Source organism: Triturus cristatus, chromosome 9 (assembly GCF_964204655.1).
Source record: "Triturus cristatus chromosome 9, aTriCri1.1, whole genome shotgun sequence".
NCBI lineage: Eukaryota > Metazoa > Chordata > Amphibia > Caudata > Salamandridae > Triturus > Triturus cristatus.
In genome coordinates, this window is record NC_140592.1 from 1,192,044,760 (window position 1) to 1,192,064,687 (window position 19,928).

Consider the following 19,928-nt stretch of genomic DNA (forward strand, 5'->3'; position numbering starts at 1 on the left):
GTTTAACATCCTTAACAGTGAGCAGTGACCTTGGTCTGTACACCGTGTAAAGAACGAGTCTGGGTCACTAGACGGTGCAGGTTGTTGTGTTCAGGTTGATCGTACCACTTCTTAGCCATAACATACATACAGCTGCCAATACCTGAAAGACGAGTCCTTTAATATTGCAGAGCAGCATGTTTTCACTTACATTCGAAACGAAGAGCTGTTGCAGGAGAGAGCCTAGCTGATCCTGTGATGTGATTCCACTAAGCTGATCTATAAGGTATGGGGTCCCCCATGCAAGCCTAAGAGACCTTCTATTAGTCTAATAATAACCTATTAGTTGCTAGAGAAAGGAGGGTGGTCGCTTTCCACTGTCATTATTATTATGATGGCTCCTTTCATTTTCTATGGTATTGTAACAATGCTGATGGTTCTGATCTTAACCATTTGTCTGCTTGTGTTAGCCAAAGTACTGCATCTTAGGACGCGAGGTTTATAAAATAAACTCTTTAAACTGTCTTTGTTATTCTGTTGTGGACTGATATATATATACAAACGGGTATTTCGGATTCCAACCACTCCTGAGAGTATCTAAGTCGCTTGTTCTGGGTTGTCTATACATTGGGACCGCCGAGCTAAATCTCGGATAACGAATGGGACACTAAGCTAGTCGGATAGGGGTTCTTGGTTCTGAGGGGAGTTTCTGATACACCACAATTCTCGGAGGTCCTGGTTTCCTGCGTATAGTTCTGTGCATAAGCAGAATCCCTGCAACAGTACAACAGCTGTGTTGTATCCTGCAGATGATGAAGCAACCTCTCTGGAGACTCTGCTTTGATCAGCCAGTCGTCCAAATAGGGGAAAACTGAAATCCCCGACCTTCTGAGATGGGCTGCCACCACTGCCATCACCTTGGTGAAGACTCGAGGTGCAGTAGTAAGACCAAACGGGAGGACCGCAAACTGAAAATGTTGCGACCCTACCGTAAACCGGAGATACTTCCTGTGCGACTTCAGGATGGGGATGTGGAAATACGCATCCTGCAAGTCGATCGACACCATCCAGTCCTCCTGATGCAGCGCTTGAAGACCCTGCGCAAGGGTGAGCATCTTGAACTTCTCTTGCTTCAGAAAAAGATTCAAGATCCTGAGGTCCAGGATTGGACGCAATCTGCCGTCCTTTTTTGGAATCAGGAAATACCGGGAGTAGCATCCCTGACCCCTTTCCCGCTCTGGAACCACCTCGATCTCACCTTTTTTCAGTAATGTTAGGACTTCTTCCTGCAGGAGAAGAAAGTGGTCCTCCGAGCAAGCACCTTGGCAAGGAGGGTAATTTGGAGGGAATTCCCGAAAGGGAAGGGCGTACCCATTTTCTACAAGATCTAGAACCCAAAGATCTGTAGTAACCGATTCCCAATCTTGTAGAAAATGGGTAAGCCGGCCCCCCACAGGACCAGCATGATCCAGAATGGTGGATCTAGGGCTGCTTTGCAGTGGTGGGAGGGGCTGAGGAAGAGGAAGAGGAGGAGGAGGAGACCTGTCGACCTCGTGTACGACCTCTGACTCTGCCTCTGTAGCTCTTATACAGAGTGTTCTGCTGCTGGGGCTGTCTGTATGTACAGAAGGATGACCTTCCAAAGCCCCTGTACCTCCTGAACGAACCCCTAGGCTGAGTTTGCAGGCCCAAAGATTTGGCAGTGGCCTTACTCTCCTTAAATCTTTCGAGCGCAGCATCCGCTTTCTTGCCAAAAAGACCAGAGCAATCAAAAGGCAAGTCCAGGAGTGTTGCCTGCACATCAGGGGAGAATTTGGATGACTTGAGCCACGCATTCCTACTTGTGGCAACAGAAGAGCCCATAATCCTTGCAACAGAATCAGCTGTATCCAAGCCACTTTGGATTACCTGACGTGCAGCCGCCTGGTTGTCCAACAGTACCTCATTAAAGTTCAGTCTATCCTCCTCTGACAGTTTTGGGGCCAGCTGCTTTGCTGAATCCATAAGAGCATGGATAGATCGGCCCAAAAGACAGGTGGCATTCTTCGATTTTAAAGCCATACTGGCAGAAGAGAAGACTTTCTTAGACGACTGGTCTAACTTCTTTGCATCCCTGTCACTCGGGACTTGGGGAAAAGCACCTGTAGATCTTTTGGAACAGGCAGCCTGAACCACCAGACTCTCCGGATAAGGATGGGATGTTAAAAGGTCTGGGTCCCCTGGAGCCGCCCTATACCTCCTTGCAACAACCTTAGAAACCGTAGGAGCAGAGAAGGGCTTACGCCATACCTCCATTACCGGCTCAATAATGGCGTAATTAAAAGGAAGCAAAGGCTCCGATACAGAGGAGGGAGAGTGTAGAACCTCTGTAAGGATGTTTGGTTTAAACTCTGCAGATGGTAACTGCAGATCCAGAAGCTCAGCTGCCTTTTTTATAACAGAGGGGTAGGGAGCCACCTCCTTTGAAGGAGCATCCGCAGGAGGAGTAATCTCCCATTCAGGCGACAAGTCCAGGCCACTAGCCTCCTTTAATTCTTCAAAGAGATCCTCTGACACCATCAGCTCACCTTCTTCCACTTCTTCCATCTGGTACCTCTATTCCTCCAGTACCCTTTGGGCCTCCCTCCTAGATCTGATCCTCACAGCAGGAGTCGGCGGCGCCGTAACCGAATTCGACGGCGCCGGCGTCGAGCGCGGATCCAAAGGAACAGCTGGCGTCGAACGAGGCATGAAGGGAGCCTGAGGATAAGCTTGAGGAACTCCCAAACTGAAAGCCATAGGACCCATAGAACCCGAAGGTGTACCAGAGGGGTACAAGGCTCTGGAAAAGATCCCATACATAGCATTAAGATAATGCGTCAGATCTTGACCTGGGCCTGGAAACGATGGATATGGCTCAGGCTGAGGCATCACCGGACTCAGGCCGATCGGCGCCAACTGTGGGATCTGCGGAGCTAAAGGCTCGTCCGGAGCTGGAAGCTCTTCAATTGGAACCGGAGACGGAGCCGGAGATGGAGCCGGTGTCGGAGATGGAGCCGGAGCATGCTCCGGTGAAGCAACAGGCGATGACAGGCCAACAGGAGAATCAGGAACAGAAACAGGCGAAGGAGATACAATGTCCTTACGACGCCGAGAAGGCGAGGTCGATCTCGGAGCCGCATCCCTGTCCGAGCGATGTCGAGATCCATGCCTCTTCTTTTTCTTATGCTTCTTGGACTTGGAAGCATGTCCCGAAGTCGACTTCGATGCCGACCTCGACCTTGACCTTGATCTTCTCATACCTCTCTTCTCCTTTTTCATCCTGGCGATGAATAATTTGGCTTCCCTCTCCTTCAGAGCCTTTGTGCTCATCTTGCGACAGCAAGAACATCCTTCGACATCGTGGTCCGATGAAAGGCACCAGGCACAGTCTTCATGTTGATCCGTTATCGACATGTGCTTACCGCACTCCCGGCAAGGCTTAAACCCGGACTTCTTCGCTGACATCTTTAGATGCAGACAAGAAGAAGAGAGAGATACCAGCAGAAAAGAAAGTATCAAACCAAAGCTACAGAGAGAGCCCCGAAAACCGTTAGCGTCGACGGCGCGGAAAAAAGGAAACTGATGTCATCACGCCGACGAGGTCTTCTTATGGATCCGGTGACGTCAGCCGAGTCGCAAGTGAAGCCGTGTCTCTGTGACGTCGTCTTCGACCTCATCGGCGTGGGCTGCTACAAAAGTTTCCGAATGTTGCTGGCGCATGGGATATTCACAAGGTGAGGAATCCACTGGCAGATGTATCCATCAGAATGTGACTGCAGTGGTGGCACAATTAAGTGCTCCAGTCCACTAGGTATTTTGCGGTCTCGGCTAGGCAGCGCGAATGCGCTGTCTCTCCGAGACATCTAGTAATCTATATGCTTGGAGAAACTCCGCCTATTACCGGGTAATTTCTCGCAGCTTGCCATTGGTTAACTTTTGCATTTTGTTTGTTAGAGTGCCTATTATTGGCACTTGATCCGATACATGACTTCCGTTAATTCCGGAAGCAGCACACCCTAACTACAGTCTCGTTACACAGCGTAATTGTTATTTTAAAATAGTGCGCATTAACATGCGCACACTAGCTTATATTATATGCATGCGCCAAAAGTATCCCACGTATAATCAGTGCGACCGCCACGCTTTATCTTTAAGTACAGCTGAGACTCCCTGTGTGAGTCTCCGACAGTTTTAGAAAGAGCTCAGAACGCTCCGCCGTGAAGGACCGAAACTGTGCAGTACCGAGCACCCCTTATACTTCAAAGCCCTGGTTCTACCGGACAGTTCCTGGTTCACGCTCTTGGACAGCTGGACAAGGTGCTGCCTTGGAACTGCCGGTCACTCTGATATATACTCCAGCACCGAGGACGGCTGGCAGCACACTCCAAACAGAGCTGCGCACTTCCGCACTGGGGACAGGACCTAGTGAAATGCTCTGATGGGTAAATCTGATATACTTTAGCACAGAGAACAGCTAGCATTGCACACTCCGGGCTAAGCTGATCTGCATCTGACCTCGTGACAGCTTCCTGTGCTCATTACGGACAGAGCTGCTCTTCATCAGCACAGATCACTGCTTTAAACATTCCTGGTAGAGCTGCTTAAGGATCGCAGACAGCTCAAGGGATCAATATGGACTTAGCTGCTATTCATTAGCAAATAGGACAGTTTCAGAAAACATTTCGGACAGATGCTGCACCTCATTCATAGCTTCAATGAGCTTCACTGAGCTTGTGTGAAGCAAGACTAAGTTGAAGCTATTGTTTCAAAGTGTGCAGTGCGCTGGCGGCTCTATAGCACATAGAAGCCCTTTTCGAAGCATAAACGATACTCTACAAAATAAAAAAGAAAGCAGGATTCCTTCATGCAGAACATTTCAAAATGTAAGAGCTAAGCTGGTGCACCAGACTAGTAAAGTTGCAATCCGTCACTGCAAACTGTTGAAAAGCGCTTTTTTCGGCACTCGATAGTTACATGAACACATAACGAAGACGGAAAGGGCTCTCATACGCAACTGTGTATCTTTCAAAAGGTTTTGAAACTCCACCTTTGTTTTAAAATTGCGGATTAAAATTGGAAGCTGCGCCGATAAATCATCCGATTCTAACAAACATCAGCTCTATGGGTAGTTGTCAAGTGCCTTGAGTCTTCTTCCTGACAGTTGATGCTGAGGTTAGCTTTCTTGTAAAGATGACCCGGCACGCCTGGTTCTCGCTGCCTTACGCTTATTTGTGTGGTTGCTCAGTCTTGCGACTTTGTTGCGCTGTACAGCATGTGATGCGTTTATATAATTTAACTGTTCTCATGTTATAAACCTGGGTGATTGATGATTGGCTGAGTCAATCTACCGAGGTTCTAATCTGTGACCTCCATATTTGAATTTCACACGGATTAGCTCAAGGTGTTTCTATCCTCCTTCTATTTTACACTTTTCAGCTGAAAGATAATTCATTACAAAAAAAGATCGGCACACATGCCAGTACTTGTCCACACTAGAGAAAGATTTTAAAAAGCCCCCCCCTTTTTAGGTCTCGGCTAGCTAGGTTCAACATTTACATTCCGGTGCCCATGCATGCAAGACATTTCGACTTCCAGGGCCACAGGTAGGCTTGAGAAAAAGAAATGCATTTATTGAATAATAATGTAGGGGTGAAGCAGACCCATTAATACGAAACAGGAGCCTTGGGGGATTCTGATTTAAATCAGTAAGGAATATGGTCTCAAACTGCGTTTCTGCAGCGAAACGCGGTCAATGGAACCATGCAGCAAAAGTGGGCGTCACGATTCATGCAGTGGAAAGGCATAAATACAAGAAATTGCATTACTTCAGTAAATACAGCCTGCAAAACTGTGGCTTGCCACTAATTTGATGGCACTTTTTTCATGCCAACCTAGTGAAAACCAACCATGTTCCAAAGGCCATTTCCGAAGCATCAAATAAAATTAAATTCATTTTGTGTGCTGTGTAGGAACAATCTACACTATTGATCTCTTAAGAGTGTGTCACCTCATTCTAATTTAGAACATTAGACTAAAAAAGATGATGCCGGAGTCCAGGCCTCAATGTGTGAAATTACCCTTCTAATTACTCATGCTTAAATTCCCCATCCAGCATTATGCACAGTGATAAATGCTGAAATGACACGCATATCCTTGCCCATGAAGGAAGATTATCGAGTAGAAATGTAATTGGGTTACTCATCTTGTCCTCTGGTTACCTGAGCATTTGTTATAGCCCTACCTTTGGCTCAGTACTGGGGCAATCAGATAATAGTGCACATTCTGATTGGTACTGCACCCTTTCCCTGATTTGTGCACATTAGAACAATACATGTTTCTGTACCCACAATAATGTGCTGCATAGGTAAATACATATAATGTCCAAAAGCCGAAAACTTACTAGCCCTATGTACCCCTTCTTTCATATACTAGGGACTTGTATGTAAGTTAAATATGTCAATCTGGTATTAGCCAACTGTACACATACTTTGAGAGGTCAGAGCACATGCACAGGAGTCTGGACAGCAGGGCCCGGTGCACTACATATTCGAAAAACCAGCAACTAAGTAATCAAAAAGTGGAGGGAAATAGTGGGGGTGAACCTGTAAAAAGACATTTCTCTACAGACTATCAACAGCTTAATTAATCTCAGGCCTGGTTTCTTGATTATTTTCGTAACTGTAAATTTCTTGGTGCGATAACAGACTGTCATAATAGACAAGCAGGAGAAGGATTAAGTACATCAAAGATTGAAGGCGGTACACACAGGTGGGACAGGAAGTAGATGTCACTTGGGTTCTTTAGGCCATGAGCTTTTTGATTGGAATTACATCGAGTCAAGAGAAGCAGCCTCTTCTGTTTGAGACCAATATACACCCATATGACATGGTTCACTGTATTATCATGTACAAAGATTTCTGACCAGAGCAGGCTTTTCTAGGATTCATCTGCAGCACGTGTTCTCTGAAGGCTCCCATCTTAGTCTAGGAGCTGTTTTGCCACCTCCAAGCTATAGCCTTCCTTGAAAGAAAGCTGCAGAATTGCCTCTATGTTTGAGTTGGCAAGTTCTTTTCCAGAGTAATTTTAATTGGTTTTATGTAGTGCTTACTATCCCATACCCCGTAAATAGGAAATTAATTTGAGCGGTGGACATGCTAGTCTGTTTTTTGGATTGAAAAAGATAGTTGAGGGATGGAGGAGGGAAGGGTTTGCATTTATATAGCGCTTGCTCCCCTGATGAGGTGTTGTAGCACTTTCGGCGACTAGCAGGCTACTCTGATACCCAAAAAGTATTAGTGGTGAATTAGTGTAGGGAAATATGAAATTAATTTGATTTGAGCGGTGGAGATGTTAGTCTTGTATTTGGATTGTAAAAGGAATAGTGGGGGGACAGAAGGGTCTACAAAGATTTTTTGGGGGAGTTCATAGCTGTAGGAGGGGGTTTGGGATGAGTAAAGGGGAGGCAGAGGAGGAAGAGTCGGAGGGAAAGGTTTAGAAAGGCTTGTTTTGGAGATCTGAATAGTAAAAGAGGTTTGAGATGATGCCAATCAAGTGAGCTGTGTTGCTATATATTCTGATGGCTCAGAACAAAGCAGCGTAAGCCACTCTGTCCTGTATGAACACACATACCCTGTTTACCTCCAGGATGCATCTGCTTAAAATTCAGTGAGGCCAATGTTCATGACCCGTAAGCACTTGCTCTCCTGATCTCAGGTCACACAACTAGAGTAACCATGTATAAAGATCTGGCAATGTCCCAATCTCTGTACAGAAAAGTAAAATACAAGATGCCTCTCTGCCAGAACTTCCACTAGTACAGTACAACTTGGTAAGAAAGTCATACAGGTACACTAGCGTGGATCTGGTCTTTGCTTAACAAACTAACTAGAATCTACATAACTCACAAATACACAAATGCACACGACACTTACTCTTTTGTGTAAAAGCTGAAACACTGGTCACACACACGAGCTGGGTTCTCCCTACAACCTTCCACAACCATTTTCTTTGTGGAGCAGGAACTGCAAACCAACCTTCCGCACCGTCTACAGTGATGGCGACGATTGAACTTTGAAAGAAAAACAGGAGGGAGGAATGTCAAACTAATAAATCACAGTTTCCAACATTTCATGAAACACATAAGCTGCAAAGGGTGAATCAGCACATAAAGGCAGTTTCCTTAGATGAACAAACAGCTTGGATCTTTTGGCTATGATAGTGTTCTAATGTAAAGTGATACCATGCAGGACTCACTAGAAAATATGTTGAGGAGTCCCTAAAGTGCTACCAAACTGTACATGTCACATCTTTCCCAAAACAAAAAAACAGCTTTTATAACAATGACAAAGTAACAGTATCTGGGGACCAAAGATGGGTTCTGATATTCCGCTAGTGTCTGAGGCCTTTCTGGACGACTGCTGAGCTAGAGGCCTCAAACTACCCTGAAACCAAGTATCTGCAGCAGAGATGTTCATTACACCATTCAGGTATATTTAGGAAAGCATGAGGAGCATGTTTATTGTAAATGTAAATGTAAATGTGGGTGTACTTGTAAAGCGCACTGTGACTCCATGGAGTATCCTGGCGCTGAAGACCGCTGGGGAACCCGTCCTGGTTTTCCCTGTGAGATGGTCCCTTTCTGGGTATCTCCAAGGTGAAACCAGGCATCCCCGGCGTCTGTGGGGGGCCGTTGTAGAGATGCGGCAAGCTTAATGCCCAGAGTTGCCGAGTGTGTTCCTGGTTAGAGTAGGTACCGAGGCGAGAATTATCGAGTCCGTTTTGACCCTGGTCCACGACCCTGCCGCGTCGGGAATTGAACCCTGGTCCCTGGCCGATTCTCTGCTTACGGGTCGGCCGCCTCTAACCAGTGAGCCACACCTCTCCACATTGTGTGAGGGGGCACCCCTATGTCTATTTATGTTCCCCAAAGGGTCAGAACAATCGTACTGCTGGCATCATGTTTATAGAGGAGATAAAGAAATCCCTAGACCTCTTCGGTCAGGCACAACACCCATCCCTTGTAAGGTGAAGGCTCCCTTTCTAAAGCCCAGTTTTAGGAAATCTGATGTTTGTCCAAAGAAAGAAGGGCTTTATGTTTGATGTTTTAAAACTTGTAAAAGAGGCCATTTCCTCTTCAAGACCTGAAAATAAATCACTGTTCCGCAATGACTTCTTTAAAAATTCAAAGAAGTACATTTGGTCACGTTTCTAAATCACATGCACTAAGAGCTCCCTATCATGCTATGCATTTAAGGTTTTCTGAGCAGCTCTTCTAACAGGAATGTTGTACATTAAAATGTTGTAATCTGGAGTCCTTTTGATCTAGACTGATTTATAGAGGCAACAACAATGAAGTGTGTAAGGGTGAATGACACAAACGAAGAGAATATATACAGGTAGGATCAGACATATCTACAAATAAACATGTTAATCACGCACTCCTGTTACTCAAGCATCATTACTGAGTCACACGTTGAGCAAGAGTGATTATGGAAGGCATTACTTGTTTTTTTGTAAGGTGCACAGACTGCTTGAAGCTGCCCTGGTGCATCAAGGCTTGAAAATACAGTGCAGGGGTGATGGAATTAGTGGGAATGTGAAGTGTAAAACAAGATCCAGTTATTTAGGATTCATAGGTAAAGCAGAACAGTTACAGTGCCCGCCTGAACTTCAGCTGCATGGGTTCAAACAAAACAAGTTAATTAAAAGTGGGAGGTGCTTGAAAACGAAGGCAACCAACTTCCAAATCACTGGTACTTTCTTTGGCAAATGACTCACATAAGTATTTGATCACCTTCTTGTGGAACAACAATTTTAGTGTGGTAGCGTGGGCATGAAAGTAAAATATTTTAGGCTTAAAGACTCAAGTCAATACCAATTTATTCAAACGTTTGTGCAATATGTTCTTGGAAGGAAACATTGGGAGACTTCTTTAGGTCCACGAAGATCACCTGGCTGCTTGCTGTGTGAGAATACCAGCTTATTGCGTTTTGACAGGGAGCTCAATAAAGATCCAATTTTTGTAGTGTTGGCAAGAAAGGATAACTGAGAATCCACATGATCATATGGAGCTTTAACTGGAGCATCAAACATCATCCTTAAACAGCAGTAGGCTGACTTGCTGTCAGTATAACCTGTGAGAGGAATAACAATTCAGCATCATGTGCACTCCTACAATGATGGCTAGATGCTTGGGTTTATGACAAGCAATGAAGCATGGCCACAGAAATGGTAGGAGGCCAACATAAAAAACAGAAATGACCCTCTGTCTTTGAGGCACTGGCTCAGAAGCAGCTGGCATTCAAATGTTCTTATTGAACTCCACACCAATATGGTGACTAACATCCCTCTCCTATATTCTGGTGTAAAACTTGGCTCAAGTTCTCTACCTGCATCCGCTATTAAGAAAGATTTACCTCTGTGGGGCATGTGTATGACAATGCCACCGATACCTGTGGCTCGTTACACGAGCTGCAAGCAGCTCCTCACAGTATTTTCATGAGGTTTTATTTGCTGCTGGCATGGTGGCAAAGCCTATTTGAACATAGTACTTATGTTACATGAATGATGTGGAACATCACCAAGCATGGTTGTATAAGTACTGAAGTACAAAATATATTTTAGGCAGAGTGGTGTCAGTAGAAGAGGGATTCCAAGAGATCCGATACCTGACAGTATGAACTGAGAACCTGAAAACACTGGTGAAAGAGTTGCAATACCAGGTACTCAAGTGAGTCACTGAGTATGTTATTGATTCCTAAGACATCTACTGCACTCCAATTTGACAGCAAAGTCACTCTGTAAAGTAGCTGCAAGCTTTCCATGCCAGTTGCACATAAAAGGTCCTGCTCTAGATCTGATATGCTCCAACTGCCCATCTTTCTTCCCTTGCACACCTTTGCCATTTCCTTGGTCAGACTATTTTTAATTCAATTCATTTACCAGTTTCACAAAAAACAGCACTCTGCCTTGTATCATATGCGGCAAATAAAAGCATGCCTTTGGAAAGCAATTTTTAGCTGTAAAATGAGGAATGATGATGATAATCTGGTTGTTGATTCACAGGGGAAGCTGAATGCTTATTATGATCATCTTACTACAGTTTTCATACTTTAGCTCCATGCAACGTTACTAGAGCTAAATTGATGTAGTTATCCCAAAAGAACTGATGATTCTTTGTCAGGAGCTACAGTTTGTGGAATGGCGTTGATGAACTAATTATGGTCTGGAATAATCCAGCATGTACAACAGCTTGCGAGAACTTAAACTGTATGAGTAACTAGTATATTTGAAGATATAAAGCAAATTACTATTCTCTACCTATTTTTCCCCCATCAGGGAATTGTGAGCTGATCCTTTTGCATTGCATTGAATGCGGAGTCATCTGAGATGAAATGGTAACTTAATATAGAATTATTTTGTTAACATGATTTCTGCTTGCAGAGCAACTATGCCACCATAAAAAGGCCCTTTGCCAAGTTTGTCATGGATAAAGTGTAACAGCAATTACAGTAACAGGCTGAGCCAGTTTCACCCTTACCCTGAAGTCGGTCGAGTTTGGTAATTTGATCAGTTGTTCTAGACCAATTGGGCCACCCAAAGACTCAAGGCCAGGAAAGATGTTTATAAACTAATGAAAAAGCACTTTTCAGGTCCCAAGCAGATTATTAAAGCTCCTCTGTGTACAGGAAGAACATCAATAGATTTTGAAAATGCAGTTGTGAAGCCTCTACTAAAGAAATAATCATTAGATCCAGAGGATCAAATTATGCCTCTTCCCTTTGTCACACCTTTTTTGGCAAAAAGATTGGAGAGAGAGAGGTTTTCCTACAGTTATTAGCTTATGTGTATTCAAATGGCCTACTGCATCCTTTGCAAGGGGGTATAAAATCAGGCAGTGATCGTTGCCACTCTTGATGATTGGCGATGGTGTGCAGATAAGAATCTGCCAGCCGCTCTGGTCCTGCTGGACCCATCTGCGATCTTCAATACCATGAGGATCCTCCTAGATGATTTAGGAACCATTTGAGCTGAAGGACAGGAATGGGAATTCTAATTTTTGGTCGGATAGGTCCTTTGTGGTGACTAATGGGAGACATGGGGGGATATTATCATCATCTAATCCAAAATATTGTGGAGTTCCTCAAGAATCAATATTATAGCCTATTATTAATCTTTGGCTTTAAGCCCTTTAGCTGAGCGGGTGCAATCCACCAGTTTTTATCAGTATACGCATGCAGAAAATATTCAGTTTGTTTTAAAAATGTCAAAGGCCCTTAATGTCACAGCACTATCTCCAACTGTGAGATGCAGATGAAAGAATGGATGTACGGCCATCATTTGAAATTAAAAGGTAACAAAAAAGAATGTTTTTGTCCTTTAAAATCCACTGTGTTCTGAACTTGCCATTTGGTTGGTCCTAAGCAGTGCCAGCACTGTGTGTCAAAAATAAAGCAGATTTGAACCTGGCATTAGTAGAACAGATTAAGTCTGTGGCAAACTAATGTTTTTTACGGCTGTGAACAGCAAAGAGTCAACTACACCTCTTTTCTTTTCCCCATCAGATGCAAGTTCTCAATGCTTCCACTGCCACTATGTTAGATTATTGCAATGCAACTATCTACACCTCCCAGACTATTTAATACACAGACTGTGATTGATACGAAACTATTCAGCTACATTGGCATTTGTCTAAAGGCAAGAGATCTTATTTCATAACAATTGGCCTCCCTTCATTAGCTCCCAATTAGAGAACTTATTCCCAAATCTTTATTTTCGGTACATAAAGCCACATTCCTAAGGGTCATTTTGAGTAGTATCACCTAATTTGTTCTACGATCCAGCATTATTAATCCCAATAGCTAAGAGTGTCATTTTGGGTGCCTGAGAATTTCAATTACTGCTGTGGAAAGATGGAAAAATCTTGGACATCTCAGGAAAGAAGCCAATCTTTTAAGATTTAGGAAAGGTTTAAATACTTTGTTCTTCCCCAAATGGGGTTAAATGGCCATTAACCTTAAATCATGGTTCTGCCGTTTTTACTTTTGTTTTGTTCTTGAAGTGGTATGGTTCCATTTATATCTTGAAGATTTGAGCGCCAAGATACCCCTGCAAGGGTGATAACTGAGCTTTACACATTCCATTAACAAAACATTAATTTGATTCTCTCTCAAAGGGCTAGTCAACTTTACTCCAGGAGGTCCTACGTAGTATGGGGAATGGGGAATGGGCTCCTCCGCTGCCTGCTGCCTGCTGCCGGCCGTCTGCCCCTTCTCCTCCGCATACTGGATTACTGTGCTGATTGAAGCACCCCAACAGGGCAGGTGAGGGCACTGGACAAAGCTGCAATGGGCAGAGGCGCCCTCTGGTGAAAAAGCCAACCTGGAGAGCCATAGACAGTGTGGCCAGGGCTGCAGGACCAAGAGGACAGCCGCTGCACTGGCAGTGAACCCCAAACCTGCTGTTGAGGAAGAAGTGTGGGCGGGCCTTCTCTTGGCAGCTCGCTGGTGCCTGAGGGGGCGAGGGTGCGGGGGTGGGGGGTTACTGTGGCCACCTGAGGACCTCTGATTTAGGTGGCCCTGCTCCTTGGCTCAAGAAGAATCTACAGCCGAAGTAGCATGTCTCACTTCAAAAATCACTGGACACGTTAAGGTTGAGAACCAATCTGTCTCAATATTTCCAGATTACACCACTGCAGTGCAGCACATAAGAGCCTCATGTCTGGCCCCCGGGAGGACAGTTTGAGATACATGCTACTATATCCAGCCAGACTGAAAATAATGTTGGGTGGAAAGTAAAATTCTTAGATGAACATGCAGAGGAGTGGAACTGGATGGAAAAGCAGAGGGTGGGAAATGGTGATAACAAGCACCAACAAAGAAGTGGTGACAGAAAAGCCTCAACAACAAAGGCCTCAAATGGCCCACCAGGCACCAAGCGGAGCTGGAATGGATGGAAGCACTAACGGTGGTCTCCAGCTTATGGTTGATGTCTGAACAGTACTTGAATGGAACCACAACAGACATCTTAGAGAAGCTATGACTCTGACACAATCCTGGAAGAATGACATTCAAAACTTACTCTGACGCCTGAAGCTGTGGATAAACTGAGGCTTTTATCACTGTGGAAATTGACTGAGGAGATAGTGTGAGAGAATGATACTGCAGGTTAAGCACTTGAGGATATGATTAGGTGGGCTTCTGTGGGCTCATGATGCTCAGCCTTTGGAATGAGGGACACTAATAATTTTACTATTGGAGCAGAAGGAAAGGGCTCATAGTGCTTAGCCTTTGAAATGGGGAGCTGTTGATTTTACTATCGAGAAAGGAGGGGCAGGCTTTCTGTGGGAGTGCAACAAACTGGAAATAAAACTAACATTCAGTGAAGCTTGAGTTTTGCTGTAAGGAAGGCTTACCAATTCACCTTGGGGACAGGAGTCTGGGAATGTTGCATTGTGATGTTCCAGCTGTACTGTATACAATCTGAACAAATGAGATGTTCTAATGGTGGCTCAAACATGGCCCACAAAGGCTCAACCCCCCACCTCCCCACCCACCCCAATGTAGCTTAGAGTGAGGACGGATGACCTGAATATGTCTCACTTGGAATATGAGATTGATGGGATCAACAACTAAAAGATTATAATTCTGGCATATTTGAAGCATAGATGGCAGAAAGTTGCATTCCTACAGTAGATGCACCTCATGAGTCAAGAAAGGGTAAAATTGCAGATAGGTAGAGGGGGCTGATACATAATACAGGTTTCTCATACTTCACCAAGGAGATCCTTAATATGGATCAAACCTGGTGTACCTTTCGAGACCAGTGATGTTTGATTGATGTTTGGATAGGCAGTTAAGGTATATACGTGATCCAACAGTGAAAGCAGGATACAGCTGAACTGCCCTGGGCAGTATCTATGTTCCTACACAAAGACTTCGTTCTTGGCCGCAATGGTCCGATCATGGCTTGGGGGACACATGCCCAAATTTTAATGGGTGGTGACTTTAAATGTGTTGCAGATGTTGCTCTGGATCAATTTAACCCCCCTTTGGCTCTAACCACTGAAGCTAGAACCGCGCGACAACTGACCAAGTAGAAGGGCGACTGGGCCTAGTTGATGCATAGCGACAGAGGAATGGTCTAACTAGAGATTACTCCATTTAGTCCCTAGTCCAGGACCTGCAAATTGGACTTGATAAAATGATGTGCTCCAAGACAGACACCCAACATCTGAACTGACTTCAACAACTGCATGACCATGGTAGCAGACTAGAGGCGAACCAACTTCCTGAAGCTCAACTCCAAGAAGATAGAAGTTCTGTTTTTTCCCAACCAGACCTCCTAAGGGAGCTCCACCTGGTGGCCAGAAGATCTAGGAACAACACTCACATCCACAGACCACACAAGAAATCTAGGATTATCCTAGGTTTCAAGCTCAACATGATGGCACAAATCATCACAGTGAGTCCCTCCTGCTTCCATATCCTACACATGTTGCAAAAGAGCTTCAAATGGCTACAGAACACCAGATGGAACGTCACACAAGCACTCATCATCAACATGCTCGACAACACCATCCAGAACCCACAGCAAGACTCATACTCAAACTACCACGTCACAACCACATCAAAACGCACCTCATCACATCAAAACTGGCTGCCTATAGTATCATAAGTCGTTTAACCAATAAAAAAGAATAATAAAAAAAATCTGGCTGCCTATTTACAAGTGCAGCCAATTCAAACCTCTTATGCACACATACGAAGCCCTGCACAACACAGGATCAGACTACGTGAACAGCCGCATGCATTTCTACAAGCCCACCAGACACCTATGCTTTGCCTTACTCTCACTTGCACACACTCCTCACATACACAAAAGCAGAGCAGAAGGCTGCTCTTCTCCTACATCACACCTAAAACACGGAACAATCTCCGTCAGAGGCCCCATCTCACTTCATTAATTGCGCAAGAAGCTGAAGATTGGCTCTTTGACTAACCCCCAAGGGGAACACAAGGAGATGATAGACAGAGCGCTGAAACTTTTCAGGCACTCACCCCCAGTCACAGATCTAGGTTGAATACATCATCATTCTTTAGCGCACTACACCACCCCAGTTCAGTTCAGACCCAGCTATATGCAAATCCGTCTTGAACCAGTGACTCATAGGAACAGTTCGGCCCGAACTGCCAAGCCAGGCCTCCACTGGTCTGGAAACAAGCATCCTGGGACCGGTTTCGGGGTAACACCCCTCATCAGCCAGGCTAGCTTGAATCCAGTGGCAAAGTGAGGAAGGGATAATAAATGCACAAGCATGACTTTGCAGAATTCGTAGAAGCACATGCCCTCGACACTGTCTTTTTTGTGGAAACAAGGGCCGATGATGCATCTGGCCCGAAATGATTATTGCTACCCCATCAGGCTTCTCCATGGCCAGGAAAAACCAGGTAGGAAAAAAAGGGAGGGGGTTTAGCTATAGTCTATCATGATCACTTGAAGACACTTTTTACTGATATCCCGACAAACCCTGATTGCGAGGTGATCTCTTTTAAATTTGAGATTAACCATACATATTCTTTTAATGGACTCCTCATCTATCGACCGCTAGGCTTTAGAGTCAACTTCATACATGGTCTTGGGCAGCTACTTGAGTATAAAGTAAGTTCTCAGGACTACACCATTCTAGGTGATCTTCATTTTCACCTTGAGAATCTGCATGACAAAGACTCTAACGTCCTCAACAATTTGATGATCAATGCAGGTCTAGAAGAGATCACAGGAGGCCCCACTCATAGAGCAGGCCACCTGCTGGATGCCATCTTCACAGACTGCCCTTTTCTGGAATTCAAAAGTATACTACAAATACATTGGTCAGTTGAGCTGTTTTGTTGACTTTATCGGTACCTACCACTACTGGCAACAGAACCTTTACAGTTATAAGGCACAAATGGTACCAACTGCACAGTCTGAACACTGCTGAATTTAATGCCCTACTGGACAACGGCAGACGTCCCACATCCTGTGATCCAGAGGTGGCAACAACAGAGTATCATTTGGGGATTCCAGTGAGGATAGCATTACCATAGTCTATTTTGGAGAGGATTTGGGATTGGACAACCCATTTAAAGTCGTCAGAAGGAATGAAGGGTTTGAGTTTTTTTAGATGCCGGAGGGTGCAGAGAGCTCCTTTTGCCGCATTCTTAATGTGGTTGTTAAGAGTGAGTTTATTGTTGATATTGAAGCCAAGAGATTTTGCTGAGTTAGATAAGGAGAGCGCGCAGTTCAGGGCATTGAGGTCAGAGAGCCAGCCTTGGATAGGGAGCTTGTTGTTTTTGGGTGAGAAGAGAATGATTTCGGTTTTATTAGGGTTAAGTTTGAAGTGATTATAGAAGAACCAGGATTGAATCATACTCAGGGCATTGTTAAGGTGAAGAATATCGGAGTGGGATTGATCTTGTAGTACAGTTGGGTGTCGTCCGCGTAGAGATGGTAGTTAATTCCTGCTTGTTTCAGAATGAGGGTAAGAGGGGGGGGGAGGAGATCTTTGGAGTGCGAAGAAGGTTTAAGTTTGGAGATGATGTTGAGGACTTTCTGTTAAATGATAGGATGGAAATTTTGCCAGAAGGCATTATTTTTCAGCTGTAAAATGGAGGGGAAGGAAACAGGAGAGGTAGAAACAGGACTATGTATTAGAGTGCTGGGATGAAGGTGCGGGGTCGACGTGGGCGGGAGGGCTGAAAAGAAATCACCCGCAGGTGGAAGGGTAGGCGAGGCAGGGGTAGTGAGGAAAGATTGCTCGATTTTTGTTATTTTCTCAGAGAAGAAGTTGGCAATTTCTGCACATCTCTCAGAGGAGGCAATCAGCTCCGGGGGGGGGGGGGTGCAGAAGAGGTTTGTTTTCTAACAATAATGAACAGTTCTCTGGGCCTATTTTTGGCGCGATCAAGCTGGGAACGAAAAAAACTAGCCTTTTCCTTGAAGATGTGTTTCTTGTATTTCGATCTTGCTGATCTGAGGAGTGCTAGATGGGAGGGAGAGGGGTGTTGTGTCCATGTTCTTTCAGTTTGTCTAAGAGAGCGTCTTTCATTATTCAGATCAGAGTTGAACCAAGAGTTGGATGGGATGCTTCTTTGTTTTTTTAGTTTGGGAGGGGCTAAGTGATCCAGCACCTCATTGACTGTCTTGTTAAAATGCTCAGTGAGCTCGTTGGCATTGTGTGAGAGAGAGAGGAGTTGGGTTTGGAGTTCAGATTCAAGAACGACTGAGGGAATTTGACTAAGGTTTCTGGTCCATTTTAAGGGTTTGGAGATTTTTGTTGGGGGTGCGGGATTAGTTACGATCTTAAAAAGGATGAGGTGATGGTCTGACCAGTCAGTGGGAGTGATGCTGGAAAGGGACGTAAGGTCGCTGTCAGAAATGATAGCGTCAAGAGTTGCTCCTTTGATGTGGGTTGGATGTTGACATAGTAACCTCCTAGAGATTGATGATCTCAAACAACTGAGGCACATGACTATAGGATCCTCTAAATTGTTCTAATGGATGTTGAAGTCTCCTAGGAAGAGATTTTTGGAGTTTGAAAGAGAGGATAGTGAGATGAAGTCAGACAGTCCTTCGGCAAAGAGAAGCGGTTCGCCCGGCGGGTGGTAGATGTGTAGTCGGATGGGCGGCGCGCCCTGTATAGAGAGTTCAGCACCAAGGTATTCAAAGGTTTGGTGGTCAGAGTCTTTTAGAAGGGAGAGATTAAGGACGTTTTTATATATTATGGCTAGACCGCCACCGTTCTTTATGGGCCTATCTTTCCTGAGGATAGAGAAGCCAGGTGGAATGATTAGGTCCAGAAAAGCCGTTGAATGGTCCTTGAACCAGGTTTCTGTCATGCAGGAGAGGGGATTTGGGCTATCTGATGTAGTATTGCATTGGATGGTGGTGAGTTGAGCAGGAGGTCGGGGGGAAGGGAGTGTGGATGGGATTCTGTTGATACTCGTGGTCACGGGAGTATTGGCATATTGGGGGGAAGGTCGGGAACCGACAGATAAGGGAGGAAGGAGTTACAGAGGTCCCTGATTTCAGAAGAGGATAAGTCGTTCACAGTGCGCATAGGCCTGCGAGCTCGGTCATGGGAGGGTGTAGTTCTCCACTTATTGGGTAGGTACATGCCTCGGGTGCCGGCACAGGGGGCCTCCTTGTAGTTAGGGAGGACCAGGGATTTGAGGGAGTTGTAGTCCTTTCTGAGCCTTGAGAGTTCAGAGGTCACAATGGAGAGATAGCGATCGCTTGATGTTGGTAAGCGTCTGTGTTAGAAGAGTAGGTGAGGGTTCAGTTGAAAGGGAGTGGTGGGATGCAGCAGGTTTCGTTCTTGTCTTGGGAGGACGTCTAGCGTGTGGAGGGGGATCCAGAGGTGCCGTTAGAAGGACCTTACAGCTGTTTTGCAGGATGTTAGGCGTGTATAGAGAACGGTTGGAAGTAGGGTCATTCAGGGCAGAGGAAGGTGGTGAGTGGGGATTGGGGGTGATGGGAATGGCTACTTCCGAATGGGGGGGGGGAGCCATTCAGGGAAGGAGCAATTCACAGCGGGAGAGGTGGGGCAGGAGGTACAAGTTGTAGGGGAAGGGTGAGAGGAGTGAGGTTAGGGGAGGGGGGAAGGGTAAGTGACGGTTGGTCGTGGGTGAGAGGGAGAGTAGGCACGACAGTCTGTACTGGGTTGATGTGTAGGGGTGGGAGAGGGAGATCTAGTGGGGAAGGGGACCGAATGTGGTCGTCAGGTAGTTGGGTCTGGGTGGGGTTAAGAGAGGGTAGAGAAAGTTGGTACGTCAAGGTACTAAAGTGTTTCTCAAAGAGGGTGAGGTGGTGGTCTGGGGCTTGTATGATGATGTTGCCAGTTTTGAAGATGGAAATGTCAATTTCACGGGAAAGGTTGGGAATGGGGA

At 45.3% G+C, this 19,928-nt stretch overlaps 1 protein-coding gene across 2 annotated transcripts in view; it reads right to left on the reverse strand.

Moving 5' to 3' along the window:
* Nucleotides 1-19,928, reverse strand: part of ZFYVE26 (zinc finger FYVE-type containing 26) — a 740,905-nt gene that overhangs the window by 288,791 nt on the left and 432,186 nt on the right. For both annotated transcript variants that reach the window (XM_085627201.1, XM_085627200.1), the window contains one exon: nt 7,932-8,068. In XM_085627201.1, coding sequence (XP_085483327.1) covers nt 7,932-8,068 — 137 coding nt within the window. The remainder of the gene's footprint in view (nt 1-7,931; nt 8,069-19,928) is intronic.